The sequence below is a fragment of the Podarcis erhardii genome (assembly GCF_964252035.2).
Source record: "Podarcis erhardii genome assembly, chromosome: 13".
In the NCBI taxonomy this organism is placed as follows: domain Eukaryota; kingdom Metazoa; phylum Chordata; class Lepidosauria; order Squamata; family Lacertidae; genus Podarcis; species Podarcis erhardii.
Genome location: NC_138502.1, coordinates 41964097 through 41981834, shown reverse-complemented (window position 1 = coordinate 41981834; position 17738 = coordinate 41964097). Strand labels below are relative to the sequence as shown.

Genomic DNA, 17738 nt, shown 5'->3' with positions numbered 1-17738 from the left:
ATGCTGTACCAGTGCTCCCATTGGGGATTAAAATAAGGCAAGGTGGCCCTGTCAGAGATTGGTGGAGAAGCTGTAAATAAAGGCTAATGAGGTATAAGATTAGGCATCGCCATTGTGAAGTCTATATTTCTAGCCCATCAGCTGGTTGCAGGCAAAGTAACTCTACAGATAACAAAGGCAGCTGAGATTGGCTTTATCAAATATATTTCAAGACAACAGTCTGGATTAATAAAGAATTAATAAACCATTTATTATAAGAGGTGAGATACAACACAACCAGACACGGGGAAGACCTTTCTGGCACAAAGATAGGCCAGTCTGGGAAACCGCCATCCTTGAGAGAATAACAAATAAGCTATGGTTGACACATAGATAGATCAAGAAAGATCTGTGTGTGGGTTAATTTCACAACATATGCCAGTACTTCAGGAAATGAACAATCCACGCATCAGTGTTTTGCTCAACATGGTTGATCTACATTTATATTCAAACATATATATATAGTGTGGTTCTACTAATGAACACAGAAAGTGGGTCACTTTGAACCCACTTCCTGTGTTCGTTAGTAGAACAACACTTTATTTTGTTTCATTGGTAACCTAACAGGAAAAATGACTCATACTTAACCTAAGCACAACCATAAGTTCTCCTGATGAGGCATTCAGCTATGCAATGTTTAATGTTATCTGTTAACTCTGTTCTATCCTGCTTTCCCTTTGTTTTGTTTTTTGTTTAAACCAATTCATGAACCAAAAACTTCTGTGCTGGCCACTGATGATGAACCATATGTTGTAGATATTACTGACATTTTATTGTGCTGTTTTTGCAATACGCAGACAACATGAGAGGACTTGGGACTATTGAGGGGGTATACAGTTGCACGCACAATCTTGATAAAGGCCACAACCAGGAGCAAAGGGCTAAAGCCCTCTGCCCTCAAAGATAATGCAGATTATCTTGGTCCATTTGTGTCCTAGCACCCAAAAAATAAATATATTTTTAAGGCACAGCTGCACGGCCCAGATACAGTGGTACCTCGGGTTAAGTACTTAATTCGTTCTGGAGGTCCGTACTTAACCTGAAACTGTTCTTAACCTGAAGCATCACTTTAGCTAATGGGGCCTCCTCCTCCTGCCGCTGCTGCTGCTGCTGCTGCGCCGCTGGAGCACGATTTCTGTTCTCATCCTGAAGCAAAGTTCTTAACCTGAAGCACTATTTCTGGGTTAGCGGAGTCTGTAACCTGAAGCGTATGTAACCTGAAGCTTATGTAACCTGAGGTACCTCTGTAATGTGTGCTGTATGGACTGTTGGCTGGCTTTGGCTGGGAATAAAAAATTTTCAGGGGCGGAGGTCTGGCTGGGCAAGACGGCGAGTTGACAACAGGATTGTTTAGGTTTATGAAGCAAGCTGCTGAAATATGGCTGTTAATTCCGCCCCCAGCTGATTTTGTTGTTGTTGTTTAGTCATTTAGTCGTGTCCGACTCTTCGTCACCCCATGGACCAGAGCACGCCAGGCACTCCTGTCTTCCACTGCCTCCCGCAGTTTGGTCAAACTCATGTTGGTCCCTTCTATAACACTGTCCAACCATCTCGCCCTCTGTCGTCCCCTTCTCCTTGTGCCCTCTATCTTTCCCAACATCAGGGTCTTTTCCAGGGAGTCTTCTCATGAGGTGGCCAAAGTAGATTTTAATATTGTGTTATTTTTATTTTGTGTAACACACCCTGGAACCTTATGGCAAAAGGGCAGGTTAGAAATGCGATGGAACAAATAAATAGATTGAAATGTGGTCATAGGCTCAGTAATTAAGTGTGGTTGCAGACTGCAGCTCTGCCACAAATCCCTATTTTCTTGGAATCTTTCAGTTCTGTCACCCTAGCCTTTCAAAGCTGTGGTGGAGGAGGGGACACTTTTATCTTAAGCAAAAAACGATGTACTGTAACTGATGGATTTCTGCATGCAAATAGGCTTGGTACACAGGATTTCCTTTCTATTTATTTTTGGCACAGTTTGCCCATATTTCTGTTCAGGCTTTCTGTTTGTTGTTTCGTAACTCTCAATTACCTGCTACATTGGGAGTTTGTTTTCCCTACGAAGTGGCATGTTATTTTTGGAAATTGCCTTCTAATCTGCAAGGAAGCACATTTCCTGGTAACAAACTTCGCACCCATCCACCACTTTCTGATTTGGTAGCATATTTTTCCTGGACTTCAGTTTACTCTAGCATGCAGTTTTTGTATGAGTTTGGGAACTCTTACACTTGTGGACTTCTTGTTACATTTTGAGGACCTATTCTTTCATATCCTTGAGGTATCCAGACCCAGAGGTTACAGCTGAGGGGATTCCTTTTCTGTCATCAGCTAGAAGTGGAATTTAAAAGGGTGATCCTTTTATCCTGTTTACTCAGAAGTAGGGATGGGTGAAATTGGCAGTTCTGGGTTCTCTTTATTTTTCATTGTTCCAGCCTTAAGTTCACATTTCCACATTAGTTTGCCATTTAAACAAACAAACTCTCATGAAAGTTCATCCACATTTTAGTGCAAATCTCTCAAAATATACATATTTTCTATGCAATTTTGTCTAATATACATATTTCTGCAGACCATTTTTCCGTAATATAATGGGTTGTTGTATGTCATTTTCACTAATACAGTGGTACCTCGCGTTACATACGCTTCAGGTTACATATGCTTCAGATTACAGACTCTGTTAACCCAGAAACAGTGCTTCAGGATAAGAACAGAAATTGTGCTCCGGCGGCGCGGCAACAGCAGGAGGCTCCATTAGCTAAAGTGGTGCTTCAGGTTAAGAACAGTTTCAGGTTAAGAACAGACCTCCGGAACGAATTAAGTATTTAACCTGAGGTACCACTGTTATATGCCTTTTTGTACACGTTACTTGACTGGAGATTTCAAAGGACGGCTGTGGTTTGTTTTCTCTTCCTGTTTTGGAAAATGCAATTCATCTTTAAATGCAGATTGAATCAAATTTCTACACCATCCCTAGTCAAAAGCAAATAGCATTCAGCAGCACCCTGCAACTTTGATTAAACACTTCTTCCTTGCAGCTTTTGCCTCCAATTGCTTCCTGTTAAAGTGGCATGGCATTAGTGATGAGCTGCCCCTTAATTAGTAAGATCTCATTCCTTGGGGTGGGGGTGGAGAGCTTCAAACAGTCTTTCCCTCTCATTGTTTTTTTCCTTTTTTTATTTCATGGCGAAATACTGTCATTTCACACTTTAATAAAGGAAAAGGAAAAGGAAAAACTCAGTAAATCAATCCACTCTCCTTCAGGGAACAGGAACTAACCAGTTAATGGTCAACGGCACTAATGCAACGCCGTGCTGAACAGGAAGCAATGAGAGACAGAAGCTACAAAGTGCAAGTTTCTGATTCAGACACAGAAGCCCTAAAAAACCCAAAAACAAAACTCTAATCCAAGCTGGCGCCGCAATTGCATGGGCGGGGTGGGGGCAGGTAGGAATCATCCCCATAGGTCTAAAAATGATGGGAGGACAACAGCAGCCACAGCAAATTAAATGCAGCAGGTTGGCCATAACATTGCCTGGATTCCGCATAACAAGCAAGTGGTTGCAGACTAAATCACTAGTGTGGAATCAACTAGGAAAGCTACAGGGGTAGTAAGCCTTTTGGATTATCACTCTGTCCTAGACCCTCCTGCTACAAAACACCTAAAGAGTTCCCCTATACAGTGGTACCTTTGGTTACGTACTTAATTTGTTCCGGTGGTCCGTTCTTAACCTGAAACTGTTCTTAACCTGAAGCACCACTTTAGCTAATGGGGCCTCCTGCTGCCGCCACGCCGCTGGAGCACGATTTCTGTTCTCATCCTGAGCATAGCTGTCAAGCGTCCCTTATTTGGCGGGACAGTCCCTTATCCCAGCGCTGTGTCCCGCTGCTGTCCCTTATTGATGATATCCCTTAATTTTCCCGGGTTTCAAAGGAAGCAGCTCCTCTCCCTCCCTCCCTCCCTGCCGGCCAGGGAGGAGGAAAGCTCCAACTGGGTTGCTTGGCTGCGTTGCTCACCCAGTAAGGAGTCTAAGAATGACTGGGGGGTGGAGCTTGCATGCCTTGTGCCAATCAAATCAGCCGCGTTGCCTGGGGACTCGCCTTTGCTCAGCGCTTCCCAGCGGAGAGGTGACGGTGGTTTTCCTTGCTGCATCCCCTTTGACGGGTTGCTGCGCTATGGGAACCACCACTTGAGGCTTTGTTTGGCTGTCGGTTGACTAAAATCCCTTATTTTCGAGGCTGCTGGTCCCTTATTTTCGAGGCTGCTGGTCCCTTATTTTCAAATCTGTAAGTTGACAGCTATGATCCTGAGGTAAAGTTCTTAACCCGAGGTACTATTTCTCAGTTAGCGGAGTCTGTAACCTGAAGCGTATGTAACCCGAGGTACCACTGTACTAGAAATAGAGCCCTCATTTATTCATTTCAGTGGGTGGGGGTGTGGAATGGGAAGCTGCCCACATTTCTACCTTGGCTCATACATATCTTCAGTGAAATGTGCATTTAGAACTGAGTGTACAATATATTTTTTTAATGTGTTTGCATCTGTACAATTCACCCACACCACCTGTTTTGATCTGATCCGCTTCTTTCCAGTTTCATTATGATAAGGGTTTCCTAAATCTGTAGGTTCTGGGTTATTTTGGGCAGTCCCTGGGGAAGTGGGGGTACTTCTGATCTTCCTACTCCCTAACTCCTTGATCTGTGATGAGAACTGTATCTGGCAGATTATGCTGCTACTGCTCTCTTTTTGGCTTCTTAAAAATATATATTTAAAAGTATTACAGGGGAAAAGAAGGAAGGATTTCGGTGATAACGGATTCACCCCCTATTATAGAAAATAAAAATAACAATCAACCGTTTTGCTGTTATATTTCAAAATTTCAGTTAAAGATACTGACAGAAGGGTACAGTCTCAGTTAAATGTGAAAAAGCTTTTACTTATTACATTGTAAATTACAGTGGTACCTTGGGTTAAGTACTTAATTCGTTCCGGAGGTCCGTTCTTAACCTGAAACTGTTCTTAACCTGAAGCACCACTTTAGCTAATGGGGCCTCCCGCTGCTACCGCGCCGCTGGAGCCCAATTTCTGTTCTTATCCTGAAGCAGAGTTCTTAATCTGAAGCACTATTTCTGGGTTAGTGGCGTATGTAACCTGAAGCGTATGTAACCTGAAGCGTATGTAACCCGAGGTACCACTGTATTGCTTATTGTTGGATGGAAAGGCCTTCTTGCAAAATTCGAAAATGTAATGTTGATAATAAATATTGTGGAAGATCCATGTCTAAAAAGAGGATGAAATTCCCCAACTCCACCGCCAGCGCCCATAGGTGCTTCAAAGCCAGCCAAAACTAATCATTTAGCTCAGTTGGTTACAGTGTGGTGCTGATAACGCCAAGGTTGCAGGTTCGAATCCCTGCATGGGACAGCTGCATATTCCTGCATTGCAGGGGGTTGGACTAGATGATCCTCAGGGTCCCTTCCAACTCTACAGTTCTATGATTCTGTCACTGTGCTTTTGCTATCCTCGGGAAAGAGCACAATGGAGCTACCACAATCTCCTTTCCTGATTTTTAAGGGCTGAAAAATGCAGCAATGGCAGGCAGTGGTGTGCTGAACACACACACACACACACACACACACACACACACACACAGTTACTTAATGAGACAATAAAGTGCAATTAAAATTTTTCAGAAGGGGGAGAAAATTTTAGTGAAATTCTCATGAGCCAGGTGCAGTGCTTTTGTTGCACTTACTTTACTTTTGGGGTGGCAGAGGGGTGCTCTGGAGCACCCTTTCGCCCACCGTACAAATCAGCTCGCCAGTGGTCTGCACCCTGCAGCCCTCCCAGGTGCACATACTTCATGAGGTCGCTCCTTCCCGTGTGGCGTTTTCAGATGAGAACGACTGGGCAGCCAGGGAAGCAGCAGAGCTCCTTGCAATAATAATAAGGTACGCTCAAAACCCCGCTTCTATCAGAAGTCTGAAGAAATTCTAAAATGTATTGAGGATGAGACCAAAACAACCCCCTAAAAAGGAAACTGCTGCTTTGCAAGACCTTTCAGAAACTGCAGGGCAGATTTCAGAACAGCACTAGTGCCAAGGTTTTGGTGGCTGCCAGTCTGTCTGGGACCAACCAAGATGGACCGTTGAAGGTACCCAGAAACTGTGTGCTTACCTGTATCTATGTATTCCACCACCACCCCTTTGCAGGTAGCAGCCTCTTTGAAGGAGCAAGAATTCACAGAGGTTTGGGGGAAGAAAGCAAAGGAGAGCTTCGGCAACATCTGGCAGAACTTCACTGATCCTCAGCTGAAGGAAATCGTCAGATCTATCCAGACCCTGGGGCCCTCCAACCTACCCATGGATAAGCGGCAACGGGTAAGGACACAACTCCAGACAAAGGGAGTCTACACCTGTGCAGTGGGTATGGATGATTCAGGCTTACATACTAAGCAGTATATGTAAGGTAAAGGTAAAGGGGCCCCTGATCATTAGGTCCAGTCGTGGCTAACTCTGGGGTTGCAGCGCTCATCTCGCTTTATTGGCCGAGGGAGCCGGCATACAGCTTCCGGGTCATGTGGCCAGCATGGCAAAGCCGCTTCTGAGCAGCGCAACCAGAGCAGCGCACGGAAACGCTGTTTACCTTCCCGCCGGAGTGGTACCTATTTATCTACTTGCACTTTGACGTGCTTTCGAACTGCTAGGTTGGCAGGAGCAGGGACCGAGCAACGGGAGCTCACCCCGTCACGGGGATTTGAACCACCGACCTTCTGATCGGCAAGTCCTAGGCTTTATGGTTTAACCCACAGCGCCACCCGTGTCCCTTAAGCAGTATATATATTGTTAAAATAAAATACAGATACATAAATAAATTCCTAGTGACATCTCTGAGGAAGCTGATTATCTGCTGGGGTAAGGTAAAGTATGTTCCAGCTCCAGCCTTTTGGGATTCCACAAACTACATTAACAGTGCAATTTTATATAGGTTTACTCAAGAAGTCCCATTAGGCTCAACAGGGCTTACTCCCAAGTCAGGGGATATAGCATTTGCAGCCTGATGTTGAAGTCTCCACCAAAGGAGCCATTTGCGTTATTCTTCGTCTTAGTTCATATGCAGCGTCCAAAAGTTATGATAAGGTTGGAGGGAGAGACCAAAGAATGTATGTAAGCTACTGCAGGGCTGTCCCACGGGGACTACCGTCTTGTGTCAGAGAGACTGGCCATGGAGGCTAAAATCCTGCTAGGTTTTCCAAATATGCCATGGAGCTAAGTGAAGCATTTAGCAGCAAAATCTGCCAAGCCAGAGAGCGAGAGAGAGAGCTCAAAGGAGTTCTTATCCCCTCCTGCTAGTAATCCACCCTCTTTGCCTGTTCTTAGTGTTCTGCAGCTAATTCTTTCCAACTAGTCTAGTGGAGCATGTAAAGCAATTTCACAGTGATGTTGCTTCAAACTGGAAAGAGAGTCCCTCAGTCCCTTTTTTTCAGTTCTGTGGATAGAATGATCTAACCATCATCCCTGTATGGGAATCCCTATTGTTTTAATCCAAGGTCAAACTAGGTGGTCCCTCGTTTCTAAATTATAGCAGTTGTGGCAGCATAGCAGTGGTTAACATACCCCCCCAATGGGCAAACAGCAGCTTTGAGGAGTGATTTTCAGTGGGAAAATAGCTGCGGCGTTTATGCATCATTTCCTCAGCCCCAGGGTCCCGATCCAAATGGAATGCTGTTGCCGGAAATTTATCACTATGTACCAGCTGAACATGGGAACATAAAACGGACTGGATTTCTTTTCATTTTTAAAAAAATCATTTTTATTAAACAAAAAAGAAAACTTTTTTTAAAAAAAGGGATGTTATTATTAACTGTTTGGTTCGTTGCAAAATTCCCCACTGTTAAATAAAAGTTTGAAAGTTTGAAAAATGTAATTTATAACACAGGAAAGAAAAGAGAGAAGGGAAAAGGGGGCATTATCCTTTGCATGCCAGCATGTTATAGATGCCTAAAAAGGTAAAGGTAAAGGACTCCTGACAGTTAAGCCCAGTCGTGCACGACTCTAGGGTTGCAGCGCTCATCTTGCTTTATAGGCCGAGGGAACCTGTGTATGTCCACAGACAGTTTTTTCGGGTCATGTGGCCAGCATGACTAAGCTGCTTCTGGCGAAACCAGAGCAGTGCACAGAAATGCTGTTTACCTTCCCGCCGGAGTGGTACCTATTTATCTACTTGCACTTTGATGTGCTTTTGAACTGCTAGGTTGGCGGGAGCAGGGACCGAGCAACAGGAGCTCACCCCGTCACAGGGATTTGAACCGCCGACCTTCTGATCGGCAAGCCCTAGGCTCAGTGGTTTAGACCACAGCACCACCCGCGTCCCTACTTTCCCATAAATCCGTCAGTCTACATTCCTAAGAAACATGTTTCTTTCCCACAGATGCCTACTTTCCCATAAATCCATCAGTCTACATTCCTAAGAAACATGTTGTATTATCAAGGTGATCCAATGCACAGCCTGAGGGCCACATTTCACCCGCAAGGCCTTTTCTTGGTGGCCCCTGGCAACATTTGATGGCCCCCTCAAGCCCTTGCGCTGCCTTCCCAAGCCGTGAGGCTTTGACAGGTCCTAGAGTCCTCCCACCTCCTTCCCAAAGCCTAGTTAGTGCTTTCCAAGCTTTGGGAAGGAAGTGGGAGGGCTCTAGGGCCCTGCAGAGCTTCGTGCCTCCTTGCCAAAGCCCAGGTTCCCACTTCTCCAGCTTTGGGAAGGCAGAACAAGGGCTGGGGGGCATCAGATATCAGCCTTGCTTCCCCCCTCCCACATGTCTGTATGCATAATAACTACAAAGCAATGCAAGCTTAAATAAGGGAGCAAACAAGTGTGTGAAGATAGCACATTCTATCATACGTTAAAGGAAAGCATATTATTATTCCTCTTTTTTATATCTTTACCTAGAAAAACTTTCATTATAAGGGTTTTTTTTTGGGGGGGGAGGGATGGAAACGAATTGTCTGCTATTCCAGATACGACTAGTATATTTCACGGGGGCTGTTATTATTGATGTTGTTTTTATTTTCAAACAAGATAAAGCTCTGCCATTTACTCGAAAATGGCTGGATTTGAATATTATCTTCCTGCTGTTCCTATATGGGTAATGGTACAGCTAAGATGCTTAGTTGTAGCCAAGAAAGAACAAATTACGCCCCCCCCCCAGAAAAACCCCCTACTCCTCATTCTCCTGCTTGATAAGGAAGAATCCGTGAGCTTAATTTACTCCTGCCAATCTAGTTCCCAGGGCAAGAAGCCAGTTTGTGGAATTGATTTTTTGTTTTAAAAAAAACCCAAACAAACAAAACTAAAAAAACATGGGAACTGTAGCTGAGACTGTAGTTGCAATGATGACAAATATTTCATTTTGCCTCCCCCCCCCCCCCAAAGAAACTGTCATAAAGTTGTTCCTTGTACTTTCAGGGTAAACATATCCCAACCCATCCAAAGCTTGTTTTGTGAATGGAAAACCCATCTGAACTTTGTTTATTTTTGAGTTGATATAAGGAAAGATTAAAAATAAAACAAACAGCTGCATAGCAGAGTACATCTGCAAGCTAGGAATTCTACCCAAGTGGCTTTTGTTCGGTGTCTTTTATATATAAATAGTTTTTACTAACTTTAACTCAGTGATAGAGGAGCATTGGAAGTTGCCTTTAAAGTGAGTCGGACCACTGAGCTACACATTGTTGGTGTTGAATGGCAGCAGCCTTCCAGGGGTTCAAGGAGAGTTCCTTCCCAGCCGTAATTGGGGATCTCAGGGGTTGAACTTGCAACCTTCTGCATGCAAAGCTTTGCTGCCGAGCTTTTCTGGGGACTAGCTCAGCTTTGTTAGCACACCATCAGCCAGTGGTACCAAATACACATTCTGGCCACCTGGGATTCTGCACTGAAAAGGCACAAAGAGTGTGGCAGAATGGGAGCTCACAGCCCCAGATCCTGGCGAGTTGGCCCTTCACTATCTATCAATGAAAGACACAGCCAACAAGAAGGCCCACATGTCCCAGATGATTGGCTGCAATGCGCCTTATGAACCCTACTGCTCTAATTGACCTCTTTTCTGAGCACAATTCAAAGTGTTGGTGCTGACCTTTAAAGACCTAAACGGCCTCAGTCCAGTATACCTGAAGGAGCATCTCCACCCCCATCGTTCAGCCCAGACACTGAGGTCCAGCGCCAAGGGCCTTCTGGCGGTTCCCTTGCTGTGAGAAGCCGAGTTACAGGGAACCAGGCAGAGGGCCTTCTCGGTAGTGGCACCCACCCTGTGGAACACCCTCCCACCAGATGTCAAAGAGAAAAACAACTACCAGACTTTTAGAAGACATCTGAAGGCAGGCCTGTTTAGGGAAGCTTTTAATGTTGGACGGACTATTGTACTTTAATATTCTGTTGGAAGCCGCCCAGAGTGGCTGGGGAAACCCAGCCAAATGGGCAGGGTATAAATAATTGTAGTCGTTTAGTCGTGTCCGACTCTTCATGACCCCATGGACCAGAGCATGCCAAGCACTCCTTTCTACCACTGCCTCCCGCAGTTTGGTCAAACTCATGCTGGTAGCTTCGAGAACACTGTCCAACCATCTCATCCTCTGTCGTCCCCTTCTCCTTGTGCTCTCCATCTTTCCCAACATCAGGGTCTTTTCCAGGGAGTCTTCTCGTCTCATGAGGTGGCCAAAGTATTGGATCCTCAGCTTCAGGATCTGTCCTTCCAGTGAGCACTCAGGGCTGATTTCCTTCAGAATGGATAGGTTTGATCTTCTTGCAGTCCTTGGGACTCTGAAGAGTCTCCTCCAGCACCATAATTCAAAAGCATCAATTTTTCGGCAATCAGCCTTCTTTATGGTCCAGCTCTCACTTCCATACATCACTATTTGGAAAACCATAGCTTTAACTATACGGACCTTTGTTGGCAAGGTGATGTCTCTGCTTTTTAAGATAAATAATAAATTATTATTATTATTTTCCTTGGTGCCCAGTCTTACTCCCTGAAACTTATTACCCTTCTCCCCACCCCCTGCCCCGGAGTATTATACCTACTGGAGATGGTTATCTAACATCAAAGCACTTGCCAACTCCTTTTGCTCTCTTTCACATTCTCATGTGCCCTGAATGCAGGCACGCTTCACAATCTCTTCTTCCAGCAATCAGCCCTCATCCTAACACAACTCCCTTCCCCCACCACTGTGCCATTTTTTTTTTTCCAGAGCTCCTTTCTTCTCTTATATAAAGGCAAAGGTACCCCTGACCATTAGGTCCAGTTGCTGACGACTTTGGGGTTGCGTGCTCATCTCGCTCTATAGGCCGAGGGAGCCAGCGTTTGTCCACAGACAGGTTCCGGGTCATGTGGCCAGCAGACTAAGCCGCTTCTGGCGAACCAGAGTAGCACACAGAAATGCCATTTACCTTCCCGCCGGAGCAGTACCTATTTATCTACTTGCACTTTGACGTGCTTTCAAATTGCTAGGTTGGCAGGAGCTGGGACCGAACAACAGGAGCTCACCCCATCACAGGGATTCGAACCGCCGACCTTCCGATTGGCAAGCCCTAGGCTCTGTGGTTTATACCACAGCGCCACCCACATCCCTTATATACCTTCTCTTATATACCTCTTACATATATACCTCTTCTCTTATATACCTTACCCTAAACAGAGGCGGACTTTGGCCTGTCAGATTTCAGAGACTCCAAAATTGAGCACCCCCTGTGCCTCTCGTCTTCCATTCTGCTCAATTCACTATGTCATAGTTGCAGCGCCCAGTGTGGTGGAAGTGTCACATCAAAGTCATGTGAGAACCGCAGGCTTTTATGCTGAAACAAAAGGGACTCGCCCAATAGTTTTGTACTTTCAATAATGCAAGATTACAGGGAAAATGAAGGCGTTTTTGTTCCCCTTCCTGACTTGGCTGGCTACAGACACCTAAGTTTCAAGTTCATCATAAAATAAATAATTTTGAACACTACTCAGGAAGCCTGTGTTTGAGGCAGCCTCCCTGGGTGTCTTTGCTATTACCACCAGGCAGCCATTCTTTGTTGAAACTGTAAAAGATTATAGGGTGCAAAGCAGACCTGAGGTGTGGAACAGGTGACACTGTGGCTGGGCTGAAAAGGAGTAACTAGAACTAGCAGGTATGGAACTATCACACTAACCTGGACTATTTCTTTTTCCTTTCTAAGTATAACACTATTCTGAGTGAGATGGACAATATCTACTCCACTTCCAAAGTATGTCTGCCAAATCAGAATTCCAGCTGTTGGGCTCTAGAACCAGGTGTGTATCTTCCTCTTCTCATTAGCGTAACCCTCCCACACCCCAATCTACGTGACTGCTTTCAACACAGGAGCACCTCAAGGGGGAGGTGATTTCTTGAGATTTGAGGGCTGTGTCAGAAATACCACAAGTCCCATGGTCACAGATAACTGTGACATTGTAGTGGCGTAAAATGTCACATGCTTGCTTTGATGTTTACAAATATTTACGTGGTGCTTATCATGCCACAGATTGTCTTAGTTCGTATTCTACAGCACTTGTGGAACATGGGGCCATCCAGTTGTTGTTGTTGTTGTTGTTGTTGTTGTTTTATTATTCCAACTCCTAGCCGCTCTAGGAAGCTAACATAGCCAATGGTGAGGGATAGTGTGAGCTGTGGTTCAAAAACACTCAGAGACCCACAAGTTCTTAACTCCTGTTCAACAGTTTGCTTATTTTTCAAGTGTGAGACCATTTTGCCCCCACAACTCTTGACACTGCAAGAGTTGAAGAGCCTGATTGATTTGGGGCCCTTAAAAATGATGTCTTCCTTTAATGTGTTTCAGCCATTTTTTTGGCCACCAAATGTATCATTGTACATTGATAAGGGCTAGAATAGAAATTATGTGTAGCAGCTGTGTCCAAAGATTTACATTCAGTGGTACCTTGGGTTAAGTATTTAATTTGTTCTGGAGGTCTGTTCTTAACCTGAAACTGTTCTTAACCTGAAGCACCACTTAAGCTAATGGGGCTCCTACTGCCGCCACACCGCCGGAGCACAATTTCTGTTCTCATCCTGAAGCATATTACTTCATTCTTAACCTGAGGTAATATTTCTGGGTTAGAGGAGTCTGTAACCTGAAGCGTATGTAACCTGAAGTGTATGCAACCAGAGGTACCACTGCATTTCAAAAACTAGGGCACTTTTGAGAGAAGTTACAAGCGCTCAGCTGCCAGCAAACCCAGAATTAATGTTTCCCAATTTGAAAGACAGAAACCAGTGCTGTTGAGATGCTTCTCAATCTACCACCGAATCAAAAATAGCCCCAAACTTGAGGGGAGGGGACTCCTTTGTCCCTGAACAATAACACTGAATAAATAGCACTGCCCTTGTGATGAAGCACATCACCCACAAAATGGGTTCTTTTCAACCTATGACCATTTTCTGTCTTTTTTTGTTTTGTTTTTTGTTTCTGGTCTCTTCTCCTGCACTCACTTCTCAGAGATAACGGACATCATGGCCACCTCTCACAATTACAGGAAACTGCTCTATGCCTGGGAAGGGTGGCACAACGCAGCCGGCAATCCCCAGCGGCCCAAGTATGAGGAATTTGTTGTGCTAAGCAACGAGGCCTACAAAATGGATGGTGAGATGCTTTAAATATGGATTGGGAGGTGTAAATAGGAAATGGGCCATTCATGGGATCAAAAGACTGCCTTACGGAGAAAGTTGCAAGCAGTTGGGGCATTTTAGCTTAGGCAAAAAAGGTGATTGAAAGCTTCAGAGAAGGCCTGAATATTGTAGCTCTCCCTACTGCCCTCCTTTTAGAAATGTATTCCCCATGTTTCCTAAGAGAGGACCCATTTGGAGAATGGGTCTGCAATGCCAGAGTGAAGCCACTGTGATCTGATGATTTATGGTGTGTTACCTCAGCACGCACATTCTCAACTGATTTCCATCCCATTTTGAAAATATTTGAGGGAATGGTGAGCATGTGTCAATGTGTTTAGGAGAGGGTCATCACTGCAACAATGAATTTTGACTTACCCCGCCACACAACTGTTATGTACTGAAGTTCTCACCCTGGGCCAGCAGGGGGATACTGTAGATAGTTATGCAAATAAGGGATTGAAAGTGACATTCAGTGATTGGATAGTTACAGAAAATGGTTACTGTTGTGTTGTAGTGGAGCTCTATATAAGCAGGCTGGCTGAACCCTTCAGTTCAGTTCTTTTCTGACCTGTGAATAAAACAAGAGCTGTTTGAAGAATCACTGTGTCATCTGATATGTTCACCCACAACTTAACAACAACCATGCCAAAAATGATCATGTGAATTGGCTTTCAGTTTGTGGTTGTGTGCTCTGTGCCTTTAGAACAGACAGACATTGAACAACATGGATATACGATGTGGTGGGGGAATGATTCTCCAACCTTGTGTTGAGATTATGCATGTGTGACTTCCTTGGGTTCTGTGCTCTTGTTGGCGTCCAGGCTTCAAGGATACCGGTGACTATTGGCGCTCCTGGTATGATTCACCAACTTTTGAGGATGACCTGGAGCAACTCTATCATCAGCTGGAACCCCTTTACCTAAACCTGCATGCTTTTGTCAGGAGGAAACTGTATGAGCGCTACGGCCCTACGTACATCAACCTGAAAGGCCCCATTCCAGCTCACTTACTGGGTAAGATGGCAATAAAAAGGGGATGAAGTGGAGGTCAAGCTATAGAAAATCATGATGGCTCGTTTCTGAATGCATGAAGTGTCCTGCCACACTCTATACAGGCTGACCAGTTGGGTTGTTTGAAGCTGCCATGCCTAAGAGTGAACAGGGTCCATTTCAATTGAGTCTCATCAGTGCTAGAGATGATGATCTAGTCACTTTTCTCACAAATGTGACCCAAAGCGATTTACAGTGGACGCTCGGGTTGCGAACGTGATCCATGCGGGAGGCACGTTCGCAACCCGCAGCGCTGCGTCTGCACACGTGTGGGTTGTGATTCAGCGCTTCTGCACATGCGCAAAGCGCGATTTAGTTTTTCTGCACATGCGTGAGCGCCGAAACCCGGAAGTAACCCGTTCCGGTACTTCTGAGTTTGGCGTGGTGCGCAGTCTGAAAACACAGAACCTGAAACGTCTGTGGTCAATAAAACTGAAGCATCTGTAGCAATAAAACTGTGGTCTTAAATCACACCATCACATCAAGGGCTAAAAGTCCAGGTAAAAAGGGGGTGGGGAAATGCATGGCACCTAAAAACAGGTAAAGATTACGGGATCATAGCTCGGTCAGTAGTCAGCAGAGCCTCCATATGGGGAGAACATTCCACAAGGGGACAGCCATCACTGAAAAGGCCTATTCTCACATTGCCACCCTCCAGACCTGTGCACACAGGGGAACACAGTGAAGGGCCTCAGATGACGATCAAAGGGTTGGGTTTGTATGAGGAGATGTGGTCCTTGATGTATTGGGGTCTTACACAGCTCCCCTGCACTTTGAATGGAGCCTGGAAACTAATTCGTAGCCAGCGCAGTTGTGGAAGAATTGGTGTAAGTTTCGCCTGTCCTGGTCAACAATCTGGGCAGCAAATTCTACACCAGTTGCAGTTTCTGAACCATCTTCAAAGGTAGCCCCATTTATAATGTGTTGCAATAACCCAACCTAGAGGTTGCCAGAGCCTCGGCCAGAGGTTTCCCACCTTTTTGAGTCTACCGCTCTCTTGACCCAACTACATTATTTCTATGAGTTTGAGGCAGTGCTTCCAAAATGCATCTTCCAAAGGGTGGGAGAACAATGTTCACAAGAATCATAATCTCTCACTCTCATAAAAGCCTTGGAGTAGGTGCTGCCAGTCTTTCTGGATCTTTGGGCAGCCTGGGTTTCTTAGTTGTTTAGAGCAGTGTTCCCCAACCTTGGGCCTCTAGCTGTTTTTGGACTACAATTCCCATCATCCTTGACCACTGGTCTTGCTAGCGAGGGATGATGGGAGTTGTAGTCCAAAAACAGCTAGAGGCCCAAGGTTGGGGAACACTGGTTTAGAGCATGGTGCTGATAGTGCCAAGGTTGCAGGTTTGATCCCCATAAGGGGCTGCTGCATATTTCTGCATTGCAGGGGGTTGGACTAGATCAGGCTTCCTCAAATATGGCCCTCCAGATGTTTTTGGCCTACAACTGCCATGATCCCTAGCTAGCAGGACCAGTGGTCAGGGATTATGGGAATTGTAGTCTCAAAACATCTGGAGGGCCGAGCTTGAGGAAGCCTGGACTACATGATCCTTGGGGTCCCTTCTAATTCTACAATTCTATGATCTGCAAACCAGGGAAACTATCATGGTTGCCCCATAGACCTGAAGCTGTTCAGACTACCCACCCTAAGTTACTAATAACATACCGTATTTTTTGCTCTATAAGACGCACCAGACCACAAGACGCACCTAGTTTTTGGAGGAGAAAAACAAGAAAAAAAATATTCTGAATCTCAGAAGCCAGAACAGCAAGAGGGAACGCTGCGCAGTGAAAGCAGCAATCCCTCTTGCTGTTCTGGCTTCTGTGATAGTTGCGCAGCCTGCATTCGTTCCATAAGACGCACACACATTTCCCCTTACTTTTTAGGAGGGAAAAAGTAAGTCTTATAGAGCAAAAAATACGGTAACTAAAAAAGTGCACACTGCTTGCCTCCACATAATTAATGTGATATCTTCAATGGCCCTATTGGATCTAACAAGACTTGGGAAGAAAACCACAGTTGTTATTTTTTTCCTTCCATGCCCCAAATGTGGAAAATTGACAAATATAGCTTCCCGGTGATATTGCATCATAAGCTTCTTCTTCTTGCTATTACTCCTTATGGTAGGAAAAGGCTGAAACTAACTGTTCGTCTCAAGCTAAGCTGTACTGCTTTGCCCCCTGCAGGTAACATGTGGGCCCAGCAGTGGAACAACATTTACGATATGATGATCCCTTACCCAAATAAGCCCAACCTTGATGTCACCAATACTATGAGGCAGCAAGTAAGGTCATCCGTGTTGTTATTACATACGATTTTCTTCTTACACTTTTGCTGCTTTGACTGCAGCCTTCATATAGACAGCAGGGATTGCGAGTGAAAACAGCTACCATATTTTTTGCTCTATAAGACACACCAGACCACAAGACGCACCTAGTTTTTGGAGGAGAAAAACAAGAAAAAAAATATTCTGAATCTCAGAAGCCAGAACAGCAAGAGGGATCGCTGCGCAGTGAAAGCAGCAATCCCTCTTGCTGTTCTGGCTTCTGGGATAGCTGCGCAGCCTGCATTCACTCCATAAGATGCACACACATCTCCCTTTACTTTTTAGTAGGGAAAAAGTGAGTCTTATAGAGCAAAAAATACGGTACATACCTAAACATCACTGAGGGTGGGGTGGTATTGCTGCCATTCTGCAGTGAGATGCTGCAGAATAAGTGCACACATTAGGGGAACAATGAGTACTCCCAACAAGAGAACGCCTGTATTGTTATCTATTACGGGTTGAATCTCAACTTACCATGCTTAGAATAGTAGATCCATTGAAATCAGTGGGGCTTGAATTAGCAGCAGCGGAAGCCCCTGATGTTGGGAAAGACTGAGGGCGCAAGGGGAAGGGGACGACAGAGGACGAGATGGTTGGATAGTGTTCTCGAAGCTACTAACATGAGCTTGACCAAACTGCGGGAGGCAGTGGAAGA

The 17738-nt window shown here is 45.0% G+C and overlaps 1 protein-coding gene across 1 annotated transcript in view; it reads left to right on the top strand.

Annotated features, from left to right (window-relative positions):
• Positions 1–17738, top strand: part of ACE (angiotensin I converting enzyme) — a 65273-nt gene that overhangs the window by 10736 nt on the left and 36799 nt on the right. The window contains exons 2-6 of the mRNA XM_081837607.1: positions 6241–6408; positions 12239–12332; positions 13535–13678; positions 14526–14717; positions 16944–17041. Of these exons, the coding sequence (XP_081693733.1) occupies positions 6241–6408; positions 12239–12332; positions 13535–13678; positions 14526–14717; positions 16944–17041 (696 nt within the window). The remainder of the gene's footprint in view (positions 1–6240; positions 6409–12238; positions 12333–13534; positions 13679–14525; positions 14718–16943; positions 17042–17738) is intronic.